This window comes from Carcharhinus amblyrhynchos, chromosome 9 (assembly GCF_965287045.1).
Source record: "Carcharhinus amblyrhynchos chromosome 9, sCarAmb.v2.hapA, whole genome shotgun sequence".
Lineage (NCBI taxonomy): Eukaryota > Metazoa > Chordata > Chondrichthyes > Carcharhiniformes > Carcharhinidae > Carcharhinus > Carcharhinus amblyrhynchos.
The window spans coordinates 101836959-101857875 of record NC_137332.1 but is presented as its reverse complement, the minus strand read 5'-3'; the positions used below and the strand labels follow the sequence as shown (position 1 = coordinate 101857875).

The following is a 20917-nucleotide window of genomic DNA, read 5'->3' as shown; positions in this document are numbered from 1 at the left end:
CTCAGAGGTTGCCCCTTCCCCCCACCCCCCAGTTTAAAGCGATATTAGGACAATGAGTTGTAGGTTTTAAGGATTGCCTGAAAAGAGGAGAGAGAGGTTAGTGGGGCAGAGAGTTTAAAATGGGGAGAATTCCAGAGCTTAGGGTTCAGGCATCTGAAGGTCAGTGGGCAGTGGGATTAAAATCGGGGATATTCAAGAGGAGCGCAGCTACCTCAGGAGGCGTCCCGTGGCTGGATGGGGTTATGTAAATAGGGAGGAGTAAACGGGAAGAATTTGCAGAGTGACAGTGTGCAGGCCCCATCCCCAATCCCCAGGTGTAACATGCAAGTGAATGTTTCCTGGGTGTTTTCCACACCCTGATGTCCTGCTCAAGTCTCTTACTGGGAGACGTCTGATGCTCTGACCTCTGACTGATCTCCTGACTATGGAACTCCTCCCTGCAGCCCAATCAGGAGGTGAAAACTCCTACCATGATGGCTGAAGATCCGTCTCTTGATTTTCAATTTGATTTGATTTATTATTGTCACATGTGATAGCACACAGTGAAAAGTATTGTTTATTGCGCACTGTACAGACAAAACATACCATACATAGAGAAGGAAAGGAGAGAGTACAGAATGTAATGCTACATTTATAGCTAGGCTGTAGAGAAAGGTCAACTCAATGTGAGGTAGATCCATTCAAAAGTCTGATGGCAGCAGGGAAGAAGTTGTTTTAGAGTCAGTTGGTATGTGATCTCAGACTTTTGTCTCTTTTTCCTGATAGAAAGTGGAAGAGTGAATGTCCAGAGTGCATGGGTTCCTTGATTGTGCTGGCTGCTTTGCCAAGGCAGCGGTAAGCGTAGACAGAGTCAATGGATGGGAGGCTGGTGATGGACTGGGCTTCATTCATGACTCTTTGTAGTTCCTTGTGGTCTTGGTCAGACCAGGAGTCATACCAAGCTGTGATACAACCAGAAAGATTGCCTTCTATGGTGCATCTGTAGAAATTGGTAAGAGTTGGCAGACATGCCAGATTTCCAGTCTCCTGAGAATGAAGAGGCGTTTGTGGGTTTTCTTAACTATAGCGTTGGCCTGGGGGACCCAGAACAGGTTGTTGGTGATCTGCACACCTAAAAATTTGAAGCTCCCGACCATTTTTACTTCATTCCCATTGAAGTAGGCAGGGGAATGCCCTCCAATGCACTTCCTGAAGTTGATGATTATCTCCCTTGTCTTGTCATTGAGGGAGATTGTCATCGCACCCGCTCACCAGATTCTCTATCTCATTCCTGTACTGTGTTATTTGCCTCACCGCCTGGCTCCAACCACCCTCAGCCCTGGAGGACAGGGTGGGGGTGCGGGTGCGGGATGTTGTGGGCAGGTGTGCCGCTATGGGGGGAGGAGGGGCTTTCACTTCCAGACATGCCTTTTACAATGTAACTCATCCCAGTTTAAACATTGCTCATGCATTGAAGATGCAACACCCCACTCATTTAAATTCCTCACACCGTCACTGGGGAGCCCAGAAAGGAAGGAGTTAAGCAGGGTAGCCCAGTAAGTCAGAAAATATGTCACTCATGAAAGAAGTAATACCTTAAGCATGTGTTTCAAAATGAGCCAGATAGCTTGACGGAGACTGCGAGAGACAGAATGTGTGTCTGTCAAGATGGAGAGGGCGGGGGGTGTGGGGGGTGGTGGAGGAGTGGCAGAGAGAGAGAGAAAGAGAGAGATAGAGAAAGCAAGTCAAAGGAGAACTTTGAAAAAGTTTTACAGGGGTAAGAACAGAAAGGGGAAGGAAAGAGCGAGAGAATGATGGAGAAATAAAGGGAGAAATTGAGAGAGAGGGAATGGCAGTGAAATTGAAAGGAAATAAGAGAGAGAATGAGAGAGGTATAGAGGAAAAAATTAAGATAGAGAGATGGAGAAAGAGTGAAATGAAGAGAGAGAGAGAAAAGAGAGAAATGTAGATAGGGAATGGGAGAGAGAGAGAGGAGCAACTTCAAAAGAGAGAGAAAATAAGATAGAAATAGGGAGCAAGTAAGAGAGAGAATGGGAGATAAATAGAGGAATAAGTAGAGAAGGAAAGAGAAATAGAGAGGGAGTAATGAAGAGAGAGAGAAAATAGGACAGAGGTAGAGAGAGGAGGTAAGGGAGAGAGAATGGGAAATAAATAGAGAAAGGGGCTCAGTAAGAGAGAGAGTTAGGGAAATGGAGACAAGGCACAGGGTAGAGAATAAGAGAGTAATAGAGAGCTGGAGTAAGTAAGGGCGAGAATAAGAAAGAAACGGAGGGAGTACGTGAGAGAGAGAGAATAGAGAAGAAACAAATGAGAAATGGAGAGAGGGCGTAACTAAGAGAAAGATTCTGTTGAGACATGTTGTGTCTGTGAGCAGCCTGAGAGAATTTGATCAGTCCCTCCCTCCCACTCCCATTGGCTCGATCTCACACTCCCTAAGTTTGGGTGAATCAACTCCTTGCGAATGTGTGGTATTTTTATGTGTTGCACTGAAGAGGACAGATACTGCTGGAGGAGGGAAGGGAAGTGTTGGTAGCAGCAGGATTTTACCATCGGCAGTGAGTCCAGCTCGGAAGGACTGATAGCTTTACACCTTGGACTGGGTGTGGATGCGGATGCGGATGTGTGTCTGACTGATTTGGATTGTGGGGTGAAGGTGGATGGGAGGGGGGACACAGTCCACCAGATCGAGGCAGACTTCCTTGGTGTCACAACTGGGGAGCGAGGGAGGATCGCTCACCATATCTCTGCTGGAGATGAAGACACAATGGTACTGTCCTTTATCCCAGGTATGTACCTCTTGTATTTACAAGGTGAATGAATTTACTACCTGCTGCATTATCTCTATCAGTTAATCCGAACTCTCATTACGAGATTTGACCAGAGTGAGTGAGTAACCTGGAATGTTATGCATGTGTGTATATATGTAGTATGATTTGCATTGTAGGACATTTAAAGGACAACTTAGCCCAGGTACAGTTGGACCTGAAACTGCACAGTGGGGATTTAACCCTATAATGTAACACAGCCTTACAATCCCAGCCTCAACACATTGGTAACATTACAATATAACCTGCTTGCACACAAGGTATGCATATGGTGAGCACTGTGCAAAAAGCAATACAATATAACCCAGCAACACAGTAAACGTTTCAGTGTAACTGAGTACATGCTATGTACATAACAATGTAACCTGGATACCTACACCGCAAGCACTGTGGTGACTCGGATTACAAACTCAGACACAAACTGTAAATACTACAATATAACCCAGTACACATGTTCTGAACTCTACAATTGTAACCCAGTGCACACACACTGAATACTACATTGTAACCCAGTACACACACACTGAATGCTACAATGTAACCCAGTACACACGTTCTGAATGCTACAATGTAACCCACTACACATGGTCTGAACTCGACAATGTAACCCAGTAAATATGCTGTGAACTTGACACTGTAACCCAGTATAGACGCTCTGAATGCTACAATATAACTCAGTACACACACTCTGAACTCGACAATGTGACCCAGTACACACACACTGAACTTTACGATGTAACCCAGTGCGCACACACTGAATGCTACAATGTGACCCAGTATACATGCACTGAACTTGACAATGTAACATAAGAACATAAGAAATAGGAGCAGGAGTAGGCCATCTAGCCCTTCGAGCCTGCCCTGCCATTCAATAAGATCATGGCTGATCTGAAGTAGCTCAGTTCCACTTTCCCGCTTTCTCCCCACAACCCTTAATTCCCTTGTCTGTCAAAAACCTATCTGCCCGTGTCTTAAATATATTTAGCGAGGTAGCCTCCACCACTTAAACGGGCAGAGAATTCCAGAGATTCACCACCCTTTGAGTGAAGAAGTTCCTCCTCAACTCCGTTCTAAACTGCTCCCCCCCTTATCTTGAGGCTATGCCCTCTAGTCCTGCTGTCCTTTCTGAGTAGGAAGAATCTCTCTACCTCTACCCTATCCATCCCCTTCATTATCTTATACGTCTCTATAAGACCCCCCCTCATCCTTCTAAACTCCAACGAGTACAGACCCAGTCTATTTAGTCTCTCTTCATAGTCTAACCCCCTCATCTCTGGTATCAGCCTAGTGAACCTCCTCTGCGCTCCCTCCAAGGCCAATATATCCTTGCACAAGTGCGGCGACCAAAACTGCACACAGTACTCCAGCTGCGGCCTCACCAGTGCCCTGTACATTTGCAGCAAGACCTCCCTGCTTTTATATTCCATCCCCCTCGCTATAAAGGCCAGCATCCCATTCGCCTTCTTGATCACCTGCTGCACCTGCAGACTGGGTTTTTGCAACTCGTGCACAAGGACCCCCAGGTCCCTCTGCACCGTAGCATGCTGCAGCTTTTCACCCTTTAAATAGTAATCCCTCCTACTATTGTTTCTGCCAAAGTGGATAACCTCACATTTGCTAACATTGTACTCCATCTGCCAGGTCCTCGCCCACTCGCTCAGTCTATTCAGATCCCTCTGCAGACTTTCCACACCCTCCGCACAATTTGCTTTTCCACTTATCTTTGTGTCATCAGCAAATTTCGTTACCCTACACTCAGCCCCCTCCTCCAGATCATCTATATAAATGGTAAATAGCTGAGGCCCCAGCACCGATCCCTGCGGCACTCCACTAGTCACCAACCGCCAATCATAATAGCACCCGTTGATACTAACTCTCTGCCTCCTATCAGACAGCCAATCCTCTATCCACACTAACACCTTACCCCCAACCCCATGCCCCCTAACCTTCTGAAGCAACCTTTTGTGCAGCACCTTTTCAAACGCCTTTTGAAAATCGAGAAACACCACATCCACCGGTTCCCCTCTGTCTACCGCACTAATCACATCCTCATAGAAATCCAATAAATTTGTCAAACACGACTTCCCCTGAACGAATCCATGCTGCGTCTGCTCTATCAAACCATTCTTTTCTAGATGCCTCACTATTTCTTCTTTGATGACGGATTCAAGCATTTTTCCAACAACAGACGTTAAACTAACCGGCCTGTAATTCCCTACTTTTTGCCTGCTACCTTTTTTGAACAGCGGCGTAACATTAGCCGTTTTCCAATCTTCCGGCAGTTCTCTGGAATCCAGCGAAGTTTGGTAAATAATCACTAAGGCATCTACTATCACCTCTGCTATTTCCTTCAGAACCCTGGGATGCATTCCATCTGGTCCTGGGGACTTGTCCACCATCAGTCCCGCTAGTCGATCAAGCACTACCTCTCTAGTGACAGTAATCTCATTCATGCCCTCAACTCCTACCATCTTTCTATCTTTAATATCCGGCAAACTATTTGTGTCCTCCTCCGTGAAGATTGAGGCAAAAAACTTATTTAAGGCCTCAGCCATTTCCTCATCTCCCACCACTAAATCCCCCCTCTCATCCTCTAAGGGTCCAACATTCACTGTAGCCAGCCTCCTCCTCTTTATATATTTGTAAAAACTCTTACTGTCCTTTTTTATATTTAGTGCTAGTTTAGCTTCATAGTCTATCCTTCCTTTCTTTATCAACTTCTTAGTCATTCTTTCTTGATTTTTAAACCACTCCCAATCTTCTACTCGCCCACTACTTTTAGCCACTCTAAACACATCAGCTTTTAATTTAATACTCTCCTTTATTTCCTTTGATAACCATGGCTGGTTATCCCTTCTCCTACATTCCTTCTTTACCATTGGAATAAATTTCTGCTGAGCACCGACAAAGATCTCCTTAAAGATCCTCCACTGTTCCTCAGTCATCCTACCGACCAATCTGCGCCCCCAATCTACATTTGCCAATTCCTCTCTCATCCTATCATACTCCCCTCTGTTCAAACAGAGGACACAGGTTCGGGACCCTACTTTCTCATCTTCCATCTGCATCAAAAACTCAACCATACAACGATCGCTCGTCCCAAGAGGAGCCCTCACAGCAAGATCCCTAATCCTTCCTGCCTCGTTATGCAACACCAGATCTAAGATAGCTCGCTCCCTCATTGGTTCCGTCACACACTGTTCAAGGAAACTATCCCTACAGCATTCCAAGAACTCTTCCTCAAGCCCACCGCGTCTGACTTGGGTCAACCGATCAATATGCAGATTGACATCCCCCATAATTATGGCCATTCCATTTCTACATGCATCATTTATTTGCTTGTTTATAGCAGTAACCCAGTGCGCACACACTGAACTTTACAATGTAACTCAGTGCACACACACTGAACTTTACAATGTAACTCAGTGCACACACACTGAACTTTACAATGTAACTCAGTGCACACACACTGAACTTTACAATGTAACTCAGTGCACACACACAACTTTACAATGTAACTCAGTGCACACACACAACTTTACAATGTAACTCAGTGCACACACACTGAACTTTACAATGTAACTCAGTGCACACACACTGAACTTTACAATGTAACTCAGTGCACACATACTGAACTTTACAATGTAACCCAGTACACACACACTGAATGCTACAATGTAACCCAGTATACATGGTCTGAATGCTACAATGTAACCCAGTACACACACACTGAACTCTACAATGTAACCCAGTACACACCCACTCTGGACTCAACAATGTAACCCAGTACACACATTCTGAATGCTGCAATGTAACCCAGTAAACACACTCTAAACTTGACAATGTAACCCAGTACACACACACTCTGAACTGAACAATGTAACTCAGTAGACACACACACACTGAACTCTAAATGTGACCCAGTACACACACACACAATGAACTCTACAATGTGACCTAGTACATAGATATACTGGGAACACTCTGATGTAACACAAACAATGTGTGCTACTATGAATTGACCTAGGCATACAAACCATGAATACCATAATGTAACTCATATATAATATACACACACATACCCAGACACTGTGAACTCTATCATGTAACAAGGGCATACAGTAGCAGCTGGGACTTAATGTGAAGAACAATGAAATGGTGGGCAAGCCAGGGCATTCCATGTGTCGGTGCAAATTCGATGGGCCGGAGGGCCTCTTCTTCACTTAGGATTCTGTTGCATTTTGGCAGAGGGAATAGTGAGAGGCAATATAAGGTGGAATCTTCCCCAAAAAATGGGAATATATCAGAATCTGACAGAAAAATAGTGTATTTCACAGCGGAGACATGCCCCAAGGGTCTTCACAGGAGAAATACAACACCAAGCCAGATATGGAGATACTGGGTCAGATGACCACAAGCTTGGTCAAAGAGGTAGATGTGAAAGAATGTCTTAAAGGCAGTAAAGAGGAGAGGGAAAGAGAGGGAATTGCACAGCTGAGGGCCTAGGCTGGGTGGTGGAAAGGTTAAAGATTAGAGATACTTGGGAGGATAGAATAGGGAGAGGTGGATGGATCACAGGTATCTCTGCACGTGGAAGGGTGTATGGTAGGCACAGATATCTCCATGGGTTAGAACCACAGAATCCCTACAGTACATAACGAGGCTTTTTGGCCTATTGAGTCTGCACGGACATAATTCCACCCAGGCCCTAACTCCGTAACATCATGTATTTATCCTGCTAACAGAACAACCACCACCACCAACCACCGCCCCCACCGCCCCCGCCCTGACCGCCACCCAACACGGCACTAAGAGTGAACTTAGTGCGGCCAATCTGCTTAACCTGCGCATCTTTGGACTGTGGGAGGAAACCCACACGCACACGAGGAGAACATGCAAAATCCACACAGACAATGACTCAAGCCGAAATTGAACTTGGGTCCCTGCCACTGAGGCGCAGCAGTGCTAACTGCTAAGACACCGTGCTGCCTCCTTGTCGTAAGGCTAGAAGAAATTGCAGTGATAGGGTCAGTCCATGCAGGGATTTGAAAAGGCAGATGAGAATATTGAAATCGAGGCATTGCCCAACTGGGAGCTGATGTGGGCCAGTGAGCACTGGGACAAAAGGGGAGCATGACTGGATGTGTGTGAGGGTACAGAGAGTGGAGTTTGCAATGATATCTAGTTTACGGTGGGTGGGATGTGGGAGGAGTGCATTGGAATAGCCAGGTCTGGGGATAATGAAAGCATGGATGTGGGTTTTAGCAGCAGATGAGCTGAGTCCTGGGTCAAAGCTGGATGATGTTACTGAGGTGGAGGAAGGTGCAAGTATGAGATTGGAAGCTCATCTCTGGGCACTTAAAAAAAATTAAGGTTGCAAACAGACTGGCCATTGGCTGGGATTTCCACTCCCAATGGTGGGATCTTCCAGTCCCGTTGATGGTGATCTCCTTGCAGTGGGATATAGAGGAGCTCTAAGACCTCCTTCTGCACTGGAGGAATTCTATGATCCTTGGCAGCAAAGGTGCGAACCAGTGGAAAACCCTATTGGCAGCTGCGGGACCAGAAGGTATGACTGCTGGCCAATGGCAAACTGTCTGCTGCCATAAAACACATTGTGGGAATTGAGAAGTGGGGAGGGGGGGTGTGGGGAGATGCCTGCTAAATGGGGTTTCCAAAGGGGGGGGGTCCAAAATCAATGGCTTCAGACTCCCCAGTGCTTATTCGGAGGAAATGTCAGGACTAGCTGTTGGATATGCAGTCTGATAGTTATGACAGTGTGCGTGCTAAATTAAGATATAATCCAGACGCACCATGAACATGACAGTGTAACTGGGTACATACACAATCTCATCCAGGTTCACATTGTGAATGCTCTGGTTTTTCTTGGGTGTATACACTGGTAACACTGCTTTGCAAACTAGATACTCACAGCAGAACACTACAGTGTAATCTAGGGATACACTGTCAATGCTAAAAAGTAACGCAGGCACAGATGCACACGTGCGTGTGCACACCCACGCATGCACGGATATGCACACACACTCACTCATATACAGACACGTACACACTGAGCACACACTGAACACTATGATGGAAGTGGGATGGCGTACCTTCAATGCGACAATGTGAGTTGTCTAAGCAGAATAAATGTGACAGTATAATACAGACACACTTGGTATAGACACTGCAATATAATCTGGCTCCACTGGAATATAGCCAGGGCACTCATGTTAGACTGTTTTCTTTCTCTTTTGTTTTGTTATTTTTGATGTGACATCAGCATAACAACCGCAGGATCATATCTTTGACCTTGAACAAGTTTGCATTATACAATCCAGCATGAACACACAATAAAATCATAAAACACAATTTAGTATAATCATTTATCTTTATCGCTGAGTTGATGATCCACTCCAAAAATGAAGTATTGTACTTCATTGTTCTCACCTGACTACGGCAAACAGCAGTTTACTCAAATATGCTAATTCTTCCTTTGATCTGTGAATAATAACAGCAAATCATGTTACATCAAAAGGCAGACAATGAGGACAAAAAACATAGAGCTAATAAGAGACACTCGTAGAATCATAGATTCCCTACAGTAAAGAAAAAGGCCATTCAGCTATTCAAGTCTATACTGATCCCAATCCCACACAAGCCCTATCCCTTTTACTCTGTTAATCCCCCTGATACCAGGGTCAATTTCTCATGGCCAATCAACCTGACCCGCACATCTTAGGAGTGTGGGAGGAAACCGGAACACCTGGAAGAAACCCACGCAGACATGGGGAGAACTTGCAGACTCCACGCAGGTTGTCACCTGAGGCCGGAATTGAACCCGGGGCCCTGGCACTATGAGACAGCAATACTAACCACTGTGCCACCCAACATGATGGGCATAGTGGTTTAGCCATGAAGGACCATAGATATCTCTCTCTCTGTTAGGGCAAGTGTGAGAGAGAGAGGTAGTTATATGGTTTGAGAGACATCAGGTGTGGGGCAAATCAAGAACGTAACCCTCCCTGAACTACCCAGGCCACTGGGATCATGCTGCACCACATTGTAGCCATCGTGCTAATTACCTAACCACACACTGTAAACACTATGGCAACATCTGGCATTCAAATACCATAACATACACACCACAAACTCTATGATATAATTGACACAAACACATTGTGAACATATCTTGTACTGTGATAAAACACAGATTAAGCAATTTCAAACTGGCATAAATACTTGGAGAGGAATAAAGAAGAAATGTGGTTCAAGGGGTAACAGCAGGGAGAGTGGGGCTAATTTAACTCACTCTTAGGAGGTAACAGAGAGCGTTAATAAGGGTAACACAACTGATGTGGTGTATTTGGACTTTCAGAAGACATTCAATACAGTGTCCCACAGCAGACTTGCAAGAAAAATCATAGCTCTTGGAATAAAGGGGATAGGAGCAATCTGGATATGAAATTGGCTGAATAATAACAAGCAGAGAGTAATAGTTAATGGATATTTTTGAGGCAGGAAGAAGGTTAAAGTTAATTTATTAGTCACAAGTAATGCTTGCATTAACATTGCAATGACGTTCTTGTGAAATTCCCCTACTTGCCACATTCTGGCGCCTGTTTGGGTCAATGCACCTAACCAGCATGTCTTTCAGACTGCAGGAGGAAACTGGAGCACCCGGATGAAACCCACACAAACACGGGGAGAACATGCGAATTCCACACAGACAGTGACCCAAGCCGGGAATTGAACCCAGGTCCCTGGTGCTGTGAGGCAGCAGTGCTAACCACTGTGCCACCGTGCCACCTCTTTGTAATAGTGTTCAGCAAGGGTCGGTAGTGAGACCCTTTCTTTTCCTGATATACATATATATATATGAATGATCTGGATCTTGGTACGCAGGGGAGAATTTCGAAGTTTGTGGATGACACAAAACTTGGAAGTATTGTAAACTGTGAGGAGGACAGTTTAGAGCTTCAGAAAGACGTAAACAAGTTGGTGGAGTGGGCAGGCAGTTGGCAGATGAAATTCAATGTGGAGAAGTGTGAGGTGATACATTTCCGTAAGAAGAACGTGGAGAGGTAATATAAAATAAGGGGTAAAATTCTTAAAGGTGCTCAGGAGATGTGTGCTTAGATCATTGAAGGTGGCAGGGCAGGTGGGAAAGAGCAGTTAATAAAACACACAGTGTTTTGGGGTTTGTTAGTAGGGGCAGAGAGTACAAGAGCAAGCAGGTTGTGCTGAATTTATATAAGACACTAGCTAGATCTTAGCTAGAATGTTGTTTACAATTCTGGATGCCACACTGTAGGAAGATTGTGACCGCATTGGCGAGAGTATAGAAGAGGATTAGAAGAATGATTCATCGGATGAGAATTTTCAGTTATGAGGATCGATTAGAGAGATTGGGAATGTTTTCTTGGAGAGAAGAAGGCTGGGAGGAGATTTGATAGAGATGGTCAAAATCATGAGATGGCTGGACAGAATAGACAGAGAGAAACTGTTCCAGCCCGTAAAAAGCTTGAGAACAAGAGGACATAGATTTAAAGTGATTTGCAAAAGAAGCAAATGTACTGTGGAAAAAAGAAACTTTTTCAAACGAGTTGGAATGCACTGAGCATAAGAACTTAAGAACCAGGAGTAGGTCATCTGGCCCCTTAGGCCTGCTCCGCCATTCAATAAGATCATGGCTTATCTCTTCGTGGACTCAGTTCCACTTACCGCCCATTCACCATAACCCTTAATTCCTTTGCTGTTCAAAAATGTATCTATCCTTGCCTTAAAAACACTTAATGAGGTAGCCTCAACTGCTTCACTGGACAGGGAATTCCACAGATTCACAACCCTTTGGATGAAGAAGTTCCTTCTCAACCTCAGTCCTAAATCTGCTTCCCCTTATTTTGAAGCTATGCCTCTTAGTTCGAGTTTCACCAGCCAGTGGAAACAACTTCCCTGCTTCTATCTTATCTATTCCCTTCAGAATCTTATATGTTTCTGCTTGCAAGTGTGGTGGAGGCAGGTTCAAGCGAGACATTCTAGAGGTTATTAAATGATTATTTGAATAGAAACAATGTGCAGGAGTACAGGGAGTAGGCAGGGGAGCTAAGTTGTGGTGCTTACTGGGAGAGTTAATACAGATACAATAGGCCGAATAGCTTACCTCTGTCCCGTATCATTCCAAGATTTGTTCGAGCAGAGGAAGTACTCAGAAAGGAAAGAATGGGAATTCCGATGCTGCCCTGTCAGCATGATGGGACAATCCTTTTGGATATGTGCTCCCATTGACTCTTGATGGCCATATTGTTGTGATGGGCTGAGTGGTCTCCTCTGTACTGTACTCTTCCATGATAGAGTGTGGGAGAACAAAGAACAAAGAAAATTACAACACAATAACAGGCCCTTTGGCCCTCCAAGCCTGCACCGACCATGCTGCCCATCTGAACTAAAACCCCCTACCCTTCTGGGAACCATATCCCTCTATTCCCATCCTATGCATGTATTTGTCAAGACACCCCTTAAAAATCACCATCATTTGGAGCGAATGGAGATACCATGTGCTTATAACACACACTGCGTTCACAAGACGGGACCTACATTTCATATGTGTGTTTTAATATCCATTTGTATATTTATATATGTGTGTGTGTGTGTGTGTGTGTGGGGTGGGGGTGAGGGTGGGCATCACATCTGAACATCCAACCCTGTTCTGAACCTCTGACCTCAAGTTCATGCCATCACTGAGTCTCTTTATTGACTACACACTCTCGGCTGGTGCCCCACGTTCCGTCCTCCACAAACATGATTGTCCAAAACCCTGCTGTCCACATCGGAGCCCACGCCAAATCCCGTTTCCCCCCTCCCCACCCCCCATCCTTCCCTGGCCCCCTCCTCATTGTGAATTGGCCTGCATCGATTCCCGGAAAAGCAACACCTTGATTTTAAAATTCTCATCCTTGTTTTCAAATCCCTCCGTCATCTCATCCCTCTGTAATCTCCTCCAACCCTGTTGGTGTAAAACAAAATGGGAATGTGGATGGTGAGGAGGCTTTGGGAGTATTCGGACAAATTGGGCGAGTGGGCAAATACTTGGCAGGTGCTGTATAGATCGCGAAAGCGGGGATTACTGCTGAGGCTTTATGGGGCTCTGTTCAGGCCACATTTGAAATATTGTGAACAATCTTGGGCCCTGTACCTAAGGAAGGATACGCTGCCCTTGGAGTGGGTCCAGAGGAGGTTCACGAAAATCCCGGGAATGAAAGACTTGACGTATGAGGAGAGTTTGAGGACTCTGGGTCTGGACTCGATGGAGTTTAGAAGGATGAGGTTTGGGGGAGGGAGGGGAGAGGGGTCCCCATTGAAACTTACAGAATACTGAAAGGCCTGGATAGAGTGGGCATGGGGAAGATGTTTCCATTCGTAGGAGAGACCAGGATCCAAGGGATCAACCTCAAAGTAAAGGGACGACCCTTTAAAACTGAGATGAAGAGGAAGTTCTTCAGCCAGAGGGTGGTGAATCTGTATAATTCATTGTCACAGAAGGCTGTAGAGGCAAGGTCATTGAATGTAAGGCAGGCTTTGATAGGTTCCTGATTGATACGAGGTTATGGGAAAAAGGCGAGAAAATAGGGTTGAGAAATTTATCAGATGCAATTGAATGATGGATCAGACTCTGGGCTGAATGGCCTAATTTTGCTCCTATATCTTATGGACAAGAGCCATAGAGTCACACAGCACAGAAAGAGGCCCTTCAGCCCATCGTGTCTACTCCAGCCATCAAGTACCTATCCATTCTAATCCCATTTTTCCAGTATTTGGTGCATAGGCCTGTATGCTAGGGCATTTCAAGAGCTCATCTGAAGACTTTTTAAACGTTGTGAGGTGTGAAGCCATCCACTTTGGTCGGAAAAGCAGACGGTAGAGTATTATTTAATTGGTGATAGATTGTACATCAACATTTCCCAAAGGTACCTGAGCATCCTTGTACACCAATCACTGAAAGCAAGCATGCAGGTATAGCAGACAGTTAGGAAGGCAAATGGTGTGTTGGTGCTCATTGCAAGGGGATTTGAGTATAGGAGCAAGGATGTCTCATTGCAGCTGTATGGGGCCTCGGTGAGACCATGCCTGGAGTATTGTGTGTAGTTTTGCTCTCCTTTTCTCAGAAAGGATATACTTGCCTCAGAGGGAGTGCAATGAAGGCTCATCAGACTGATCACTGGGATGAAAGGGTTGTTGTATGAGGACAGATTGGGTCAACTGGGCTTGCATCCACTAGAGTTTAGAAGAATAAGGGGGGATGTCACTGAGATGTATGAAGTTTTTATTTATTAGGGTCACGAGAAGGCTTATATTGAACAAAAACAGAAAATACTGGAAAATCTCAGCTTCTGTGGGTAGAGAATAGAAATCTTACAAGTCTAGGTGAATCCTCATCAGACTTATATTAACGCCACAATGAAGTTACTGTGAAAATCCCCGAGTCGCTATTCTCTGTCACCTGTTTGGGTACACTGAGGGAGAATTTAGCATGGCCAGTGCATCTAACTAGTACGTCTTTCAGACTGTGGGAGAAAACCGGAACACCCGGAGGAAACTCACACAGTCACAGGAGAATGTGCAGACTCCACACAGAGAGTAACCGTCTCTGGGACTCAAGCCCAGGTCCCTGGTGCTGTGAGGAAAATTCTGACAGGAAAAGGCAGACTGGATGCAGGGACGTTCTTCCTTCTGGCCAAGGGTATCTAGAACAAAGGGCCAGAGTCTGAGGAGAGGAGTAGGCCATTTATGTCTGAGATAAGGAGAAATTTCTTGTGGAACCTATGGAATTCTTTACCACGTGAGGCTGGGGATGCCAAGTCGCTGGATATGTCTAAGAAGGAAATAGATAGATTTCTAGACTCTAAAGGTGTCAAGGGGCACGGGGAGAGTTGCGATAGAGGATCAGCCATGATCATATTGAGTAACGGAGCAGGCTCGAAGGGCGGAATGTCCCAGATCCTTCTCCTATTTTCTAAGTTTCTAAAACCCCAAAGAGGTGCCTCCACTCCTCCAATCTTGGCCTCATGGTCATACTTGGTTTTAGTCGCTGCTTCTTAGGTGGTCATGCCTTCAGCGACCTGGGCCCCCAGTCGCTGGAATTCCCTCCCAAAACCTCTCCATCTCAACCTCTCTTTTAAGACATCTCCAAATTACAAATCTACCTCTTTCTGGTCCGCTGATCAAGTATCTCCCCACGTGGTACAGTATCATGTATTTTTAAAACAATGTTTCCGCGGAGCACCCTGGGGGTATGGCGTTAGATTGAAGATGCTTTATAATATGTTGTTGTTGGTGATTGAGTAACTTATCTCTTTTTTTTTTCTCTCCCAGTCCCCACAGTGCCTCACCGAGGAGACCGTGGATGGGGCCGTTTATTCGGTGACGCAGCGGCAAGTGCAACTCCAGCAGGCCGCGAGCAAAGGGCAGCAATGGCTGGGGGTAAGGACTGTTAGGTTTCACCTTTGGGAAGCCGCGGGGGGTGGGGGGACAGGATGTTGACACCTGCGGCCCACACAGGTCAACAGTCTGCCTTTGGGCAAGGGCAGTGTGAAACAGAGACACCGTAACCTCCGTTCGGTGAAACAGATTAACCAGAATCAGAATGGAGCTGGCACCTTGGTGCCCCCATTAGGCAAACCAAATTTCACCCCTGGGGGCAAGGTCAGCCGATCAATTTTTGTTTTATTCATTCATGGGACATACATACTGTTCATAGAGTACATGGGGAGAAGGATTTGATTTATTATTGGCTGGCCAGCATTTATTGCCCATTCCTAGTTGCTCTCTGGAGTCACATGTAGGCCAGACTGGGTAAGGTCGGCAGATTTCCTTCCCCGAAGAGACGTTAGTGAACCTGGTGGGTTTTTGCGACAATGGTCATCATTAAACTTTTAATTCCAGATTACTTCTTGAAATTGAATTCCACCATCTGCTATGACAGGATTCGAACCAGGCTCCCCAGATCATGAGCTGAGTTTCCGGATTAATAGTCGAGCGATAATGCCATAGGCCATCCCCCCCACTTTGGCAGAAATAAAGGGCTCTGAGGCCTTCACAATCAGGCTGCATTGGAAATACCTGCAGCAGCAAAATAATTGGCCCAGCTGGTTTTGATATGATTTATTATTGTCACATATATTAACACACAGTGAAAAGTATTGTTTCTTGCGCACTATACAAACAAAACATACTGTTCATAGAGAAAGAAAGGCGCGCACAATGTAGTGTTACAGTCAAAGCTAGGATGTAGAGAAAGATTAACTTAATGCGAGGTAGATCCATTCAAAAGTCTGACAGCAGCAGGGAAGAAGCTGCTCTTGGTACTTGACCTCAGACTTTTGTATCTTTTTCCCGAGGAAAGAAAGTGGAAGAGAGAATGTCCGGGCTGCATGGGGTCCTTCATTATGCTGGCTGCTTTTTCGAGGCAGCGGGAAGTGTAGACAGAGTCAATGGATGGGAGGCTGGTTTGCCTGATGGATTGGGCTACATTCGCGACTTTCACGATTTGTGTTGGTGGTTCTGCTTTGCACAGCTCTACACCACCCCCCCCCCCTCAATTTGTCTCATCACTCTGACATATCCTCAAATACAAGGCAGTATTTAATCAATGTCAGGGCATTGGGAAGCTCAGCGGGATCTTATTCACTGATCCCTGAAAGCAGCAGACTAAGTGAATAGGATAGTTAAGAAGGTGTATGGGACACTTACTTTTATCAGTCTTGGCATTGAGTAAACAAGCAAGGGGGTGATATTGAAACTGTGCAGAGCATTGGTTAGATGACAGCTAAAGGACGACGTGCACTTCTATTTCTTATTTCAGATTTCCAGTATCCAAAGTTTTTGCTTTTCTTTAAGTTGTGAATAGCCTTGAGGAAACATTGGTTCGATCTTTGCTGCGATATTGTGCTTGGTTCTTGGCACCACATTTCAGGGAGGCATGAAGGGGGCAGCGGAAAAAATTCGCTAGACGGGTCTGAGGGATGAGGAACTGCAGTTGGATCAGAGAAGCTGCAGTTGTTCTGAGAGAAGATGCAGTGAAAAGAAAAGACTAAACAACAAGGACAAGGGGAGACCATTCAGCCCTCTGAGCCCGCTCTGCTGCTAAATAGAATAGAATTCTTACAGTGCAGAAGAAGACCATTCTGCCCATCAAGCCTGCACCAACAACAGTCCCACCCTGACCCTATCCCTGTAACTCCATGTATTTACCCTGCTACTTTAGCATGGCCAATCTACCTATCCTGCACATCTTCAGACTGTGGGAGGAAACCGGAGCACCTGGAGATAACCCACACAGACGTGGGGAGAATGTGCATAGACAGTCACCCGAGGCCAGCATTGAACCCGGGTCCCTGATGCTGTAAGACAGCAGTGCTAACCGCTGTGCCACCCCTTCATAACATCATGGCTAATCTAACACTCGCTAAGCCCACGTTCCTACCTTGTCTCCATAATACATAATTCCCCTACTGATTAAAAACCTATCAAACTCAGCCTTGAAAATGTTAAAGGACTCGGTCTCCGCAGCTTCCTGGGATAAAAAAATTCCAAAGATTCGCCAGTCTTTGAGAAAATAAATTCTTCCTCAAATCCGTCTTAAATGAGCATCTCCTTATTCTGCGACTATGCCTCTTGGTCCTACACTCTCCCATGAGTGGAAACGTCCTCCCAATATTTACCAGGTCTAATCCACTAAGAATCTTACATGTTTTAATCATTTCATCTCTCATTCTTCTGAACTCCGAGGAGTTCGGACAGAAGCTGTTTAATCTGTCCTCATATGGGTGTCCCTCCGTACCCAGGATCATCCTTGTAAACCTCCTCTGTGCTGCCTCCAGTGATAATATACCTTTCCTTAGATAAGGGGACCATTAAAGTATTCTAAATTTAGCCTCACTAGTACCTTGCTGTCTCACAGTGCTAGGGAAATGTGTTCAATTCCTGGCTTGGGTCACTGTCTACGCAGAGTCTGCATGTCCCCGTGTATCTGCGTGGTTTTGCTCTGGTTTCCTCCCTCAGTTCAAAAGACGTGCAGGTTAGATGTATTGGCCATGCTAAATTCTCCCTCAGTGTACCCGAACAGGAGTCAGAATGTGGCAACTCGCAGATTTTCACAGTAACCTCATTGCAGTGTTAATGTAAGCCTTGAAAGCAGCACCTTAGGCCACAAAAAGGATTTTTAAAAAATAATTTTTTGAGATGTGGCCATTGTTGGCTCGGCCAGCATTTATTGCCCACCCCTAATTGAGTCTTGAGAAGATGAAGGTGAGCTGCCGTCTTGAATCACTGCAGTCCCTGAGGTGTAGGCACATTCACAGTGCTGGTAGGGTGGGAGTTCCTGGATTTTGGCCTAGTTACAGCGAAGGAATGCCGATATATTTCCAAGTCAGGATGTTGAGTGACTTGGAGGGGAACCTCCAGGTAGTGGAGTTCCTTGGTATCTACTGCACTTGTCCGTCTAGATGGCGGTGTTCGTAGGTATGGAAGGTGCTATCTAAGGACCCTTGGTGAGTTCCTGCACCTTAAGGCTGGGACACAGAACTGCCACTTTGTGTCGGTGGTAGAAGGATGCCAATCCCTTTGTGGAAGGGCTGCCAATCAAGCAGCCTCTTTGTCCTGGATGGTGTCAAGCTTCCCAAGTATTGCTGGAGATGCACTCATCAGGGTGGGAGGTGGGCGGAGGGGTTGGGGGGGGGTTGGGTGGAAGGGAGGGAGGTGGGGTGCAGCGGGAGGGTTGTGTAGCAGGGTGGTGGTGCGCATATCTTGGAGGGTTGTGTGAATGGAGGTGGATAGAGATAGGGAGAGGTCAAGTAGTGGTGAGATTTGACAGTTAGATTTTTTTAATCTAATTTGCTTCACCAAGGATTTGCTTCATGAAGAGCCAACATAGGCCAGTAAACATGGGGAGGTGGAAAAAGGGAATTGGTGTGACTGAGGATAGAAGCCAGCAGAGTTTAACCCCGAGGAGATGTGCGGGTTCAGTGGCTTGGCCAAGCTAAATTGCCCCTCAGTGTCAGAGGGACGAGCTAGGGTAAATGCATGAGGTTATGGCAATAGGGCCTGGGTGGGATTGTGGTCAGTGCAAACTCGATGGGCCGAACGGCCTCCTTCTGCACTATAGGGATTCTGTGATGCTCTTACATCTGGCGCGGATTGATATAAGTGCAAGTCTTTCTTTCCAAGACTCAGGTCGATAAGGGTGGCATGGTGGCCAAAGAACAGCTCCTTCCCTGCTGCACTGGATTTTTGAATGGACCTACCTGGCACTAAGTTGATCTTCCTCTATATCCCAGCTATGACTATAATGCTACATTCTGCACTCTCTCCTTTCCTTCTCTATGAACGGTATGCTTTGTCCATATGGTGTACGAGAAACAATACTTTTCATTATATACTAAGACACATGACAGAAATAAATCAAATCAAATGAAAATCATTGCTTAATACTGCTGCCTCACAGTGTCAGGGATCTGGGGGCAGGTGCTGGGTAAGATGCTCTTGCAACCTTGATGGGCCAAATGGCCTCCTTCTGTACTCAACAGCTTCTGTGGTTCCACGGATGATTTTTGACTGCGGGGCAGCCATTTTAAATAGAACTCTGATGAAGGGTCATCCCGGCTTGAAACGTTAGCTCTGTTCCCTCCCCAGGGATGCTGTCAGACCTGCTGAGATTTTCCAGTGCGTTCTCTTTTTTGTTTCAGATTCCACATTCCGCAGTGTTTTGCTTTTGCCTTCTGAACCACCTTATCCACCTGTCCTGCTGCCTTCAGGGATCTTTGAAGTTCCACTCCAGATCCCTCTGGCCCTCTGTACGTCATAGGAATTAGGAGCAAAAATAGGCAAATTCAGGTCTGCTGAATTCGAGTCTGCTCTGCCATTCAGTCAGATCATGGCTGAACTCCCCCTGGTTTCAAATCCACCTCCCCACCTGGTTCCCCGTATCCCTTTAACCCATTTTTTAAATTAGAAATATATCTATCTCCTTCTTGAAGCCATTTAACGATTCAGACTCCATCGCGCTATGGGGGCAGCGAGTTCCACAAGTTCACCACTCTCTGCGAGAAGTATTTCCCCCTCAACTCAGTTTTAAATCTACTGCCTCTCAACCTGAACCTATGGCTTCTTGTTCTGAATTTCCCCAAGAGAGGAAACATTTGATCTACATTTGCTTTATCAATCCCTTTTAGAATTTTATATCCCCCAATCAGATCACCTCTCATCCTTATAAACTCCGGTAAGTTTATGCCCAAACTGTTTAATCCTGCCCCCATCCCATCATTCATTATGTATTTCCTTACCTTGTTAGTCATCCAAAAATGCATCACCTCACACTTTTCAGGATTAAACTCCATTTAGAATCATCGAATCCTACTGTGCAGAAGGAGACCATTTGGCCCATTGAATCTACACCAACAACAATCCCACCCAGGCCCCATCCCCATAACTCCGTGCATTTACCCTAGCTAATTCCCTGACACTAAGAGTCAATTTAGCATGGCCAATCCATCTATCCCGCACATCTTTGGGCTGTGGGAGGAAACCGGAGCACCCGGAGGAAACCCACACAGACACGAGGAGAATGTGCAAACTCCACACAGTGACCGAAACCGGGAATCGAACTCGGGTTCCTGGCACTCTGAGGCAGCAGTGCTAATCACCGTGCCGCCCCTTATAGGAATAGCAGAGAATGCCACTGCTCTGCCCATTGAATGTATTCAAGAGATGGCATTTGGGGCGAATGGGATTAAAGGTTATGGGGAGAAAGCAGGATTAGGCTATTGAGTTGGATGATCAGCCATGATTGTGATGAATGGTGGAGTAGATTCAAAGGGCCAAGTGGCCTCCTCCTGCTCCTATCTTCTATGACCACTCATCGCCGTTCAGCCGGGCCTTCACAGGCCTCCAGTCTTCCATCTCATCAGTTGGGCCCTGGTGGAGAGAACAGTTGTCACGATGTTTCTAGTCCAGATAACTGTTTGACAAAGGGTCATCTGGACTTGAAACATCAGCTCTTTTCCCTCCTTACAGATGCTGCCGGATCTGCTGAGATT

The 20917-nt window shown here is 45.8% G+C and overlaps 1 protein-coding gene across 7 annotated transcripts in view; it reads left to right on the top strand.

The window, feature by feature from the left end:
- Positions 1 to 20917, top strand: part of LOC145348149 (ral guanine nucleotide dissociation stimulator-like) — a 142368-nt gene that overhangs the window by 76120 nt on the left and 45331 nt on the right. For 6 of the 7 annotated variants that reach the window (XM_080196317.1, XM_080196318.1, XM_080196315.1 and 3 more), the window contains one exon: positions 15198 to 15305. In XM_080196317.1, the coding sequence (XP_080052443.1) occupies positions 15198 to 15305 (108 nt within the window). Of the gene's footprint in view, positions 1 to 2488; positions 2787 to 15197; positions 15306 to 20917 lie in introns of those variants that run through there. The other variant, XM_080196314.1, reaches the window with a different exon arrangement.